Source organism: Fonticula alba (genome assembly GCF_000388065.1).
Source record: "Fonticula alba strain ATCC 38817 unplaced genomic scaffold supercont2.8, whole genome shotgun sequence".
Lineage (NCBI taxonomy): Eukaryota > Rotosphaerida > Fonticulaceae > Fonticula > Fonticula alba.
In genome coordinates this window covers 1,202,811-1,203,588 of record NW_009242978.1, presented here as the reverse complement: position 1 = coordinate 1,203,588, position 778 = coordinate 1,202,811, and the positions used below count along the sequence as shown (strand labels likewise).

At 69.5% G+C, this 778-nt stretch overlaps 1 protein-coding gene and 1 non-coding gene across 2 annotated transcripts in view; one reads left to right on the top strand and one right to left on the bottom strand.

The window, feature by feature from the left end:
• H696_04927 (hypothetical protein) overlaps nt 1-165 on the bottom strand; it is a gene marked incomplete at both ends in the record, with an annotated part of 2,795 nt that extends 2,630 nt beyond the window's left edge. Inside the window, one exon of the mRNA XM_009498793.1 lies at nt 163-165. Within this exon, the coding sequence (XP_009497068.1) occupies nt 163-165 (3 nt within the window). The remainder of the gene's footprint in view (nt 1-162) is intronic.
• A 78-nt stretch (nt 166-243) lies between these two features.
• H696_04926 lies at nt 244-316 on the top strand. The gene has a single exon. It is a non-coding gene; the product is annotated as a tRNA-Phe (tRNA).
• The last annotated feature ends 462 nt before the right edge of the window (nt 317-778 follow it).

The window sequence follows — 778 nt, the reverse complement described above, 5'->3', positions numbered from 1 at the left end:
GGGGGGGGGGGAATGAAGGGGGAGAGAGGGGGATCTGCCGCGGGCCCCAGGGGCCGGGGACCCGGCCGCGCGGTGCCACAAAATCCCAGGCATGCCGCGAGTTCCGCACGCGCGCGCGCCACGAGCCGACCCGAGGGGAGCGAGGCGAGCCAGGCAAGGAACCATGTGGAAGATGCGCGAGTGCCAACGGTTGGGAATCTACGTGAAACATATAGCTTAACCGCGAGCTGGTCCTCACATCAAGCCTCGATAGCTCAGTTGGGAGAGCGTGTGACTGAAGATCACAAGGTCACCAGTTCAATCCTGGTTCGAGGCAACTTCCCTTTTTTCTTTTCCGCCGCTCCCGTCCGGCACCCGATTCGCGGATCTCTCCCGCCGCGCAGGGGCACGCCGCGCGAGGACACGCCGGGCGCACGGACGCGAGCGCGAGCGCCCGCCATCGTATCCGCCTCGGCCGGAGCCCGGGCCGGGGCCGGATCGGGGCACTGGCTGTCGGACGCTCTTTTCCATCCCCACCGATGGCCCAGAGTGGTGGCGCACCATCGGCCCGGCCGACTGCCGGGACCAGCTCCCGGCGTCAGACCGATGGTCCGAGGGGGGGACGGGCGGGGGGGGTCCCAACGCGCCTGCCAAGCCGGGCCCAGGACCGGAGCCGGGGCCGGGACTAGATGCGCATAAAAGTACGGGCCCCCTGCCGCACAACGGCGGCCAGGGAGGACCAACGACTTCCCCTCCTCCCTCCCCCCTCCCCCTCTCCGCTTACTTGCCCGCCTGCCTT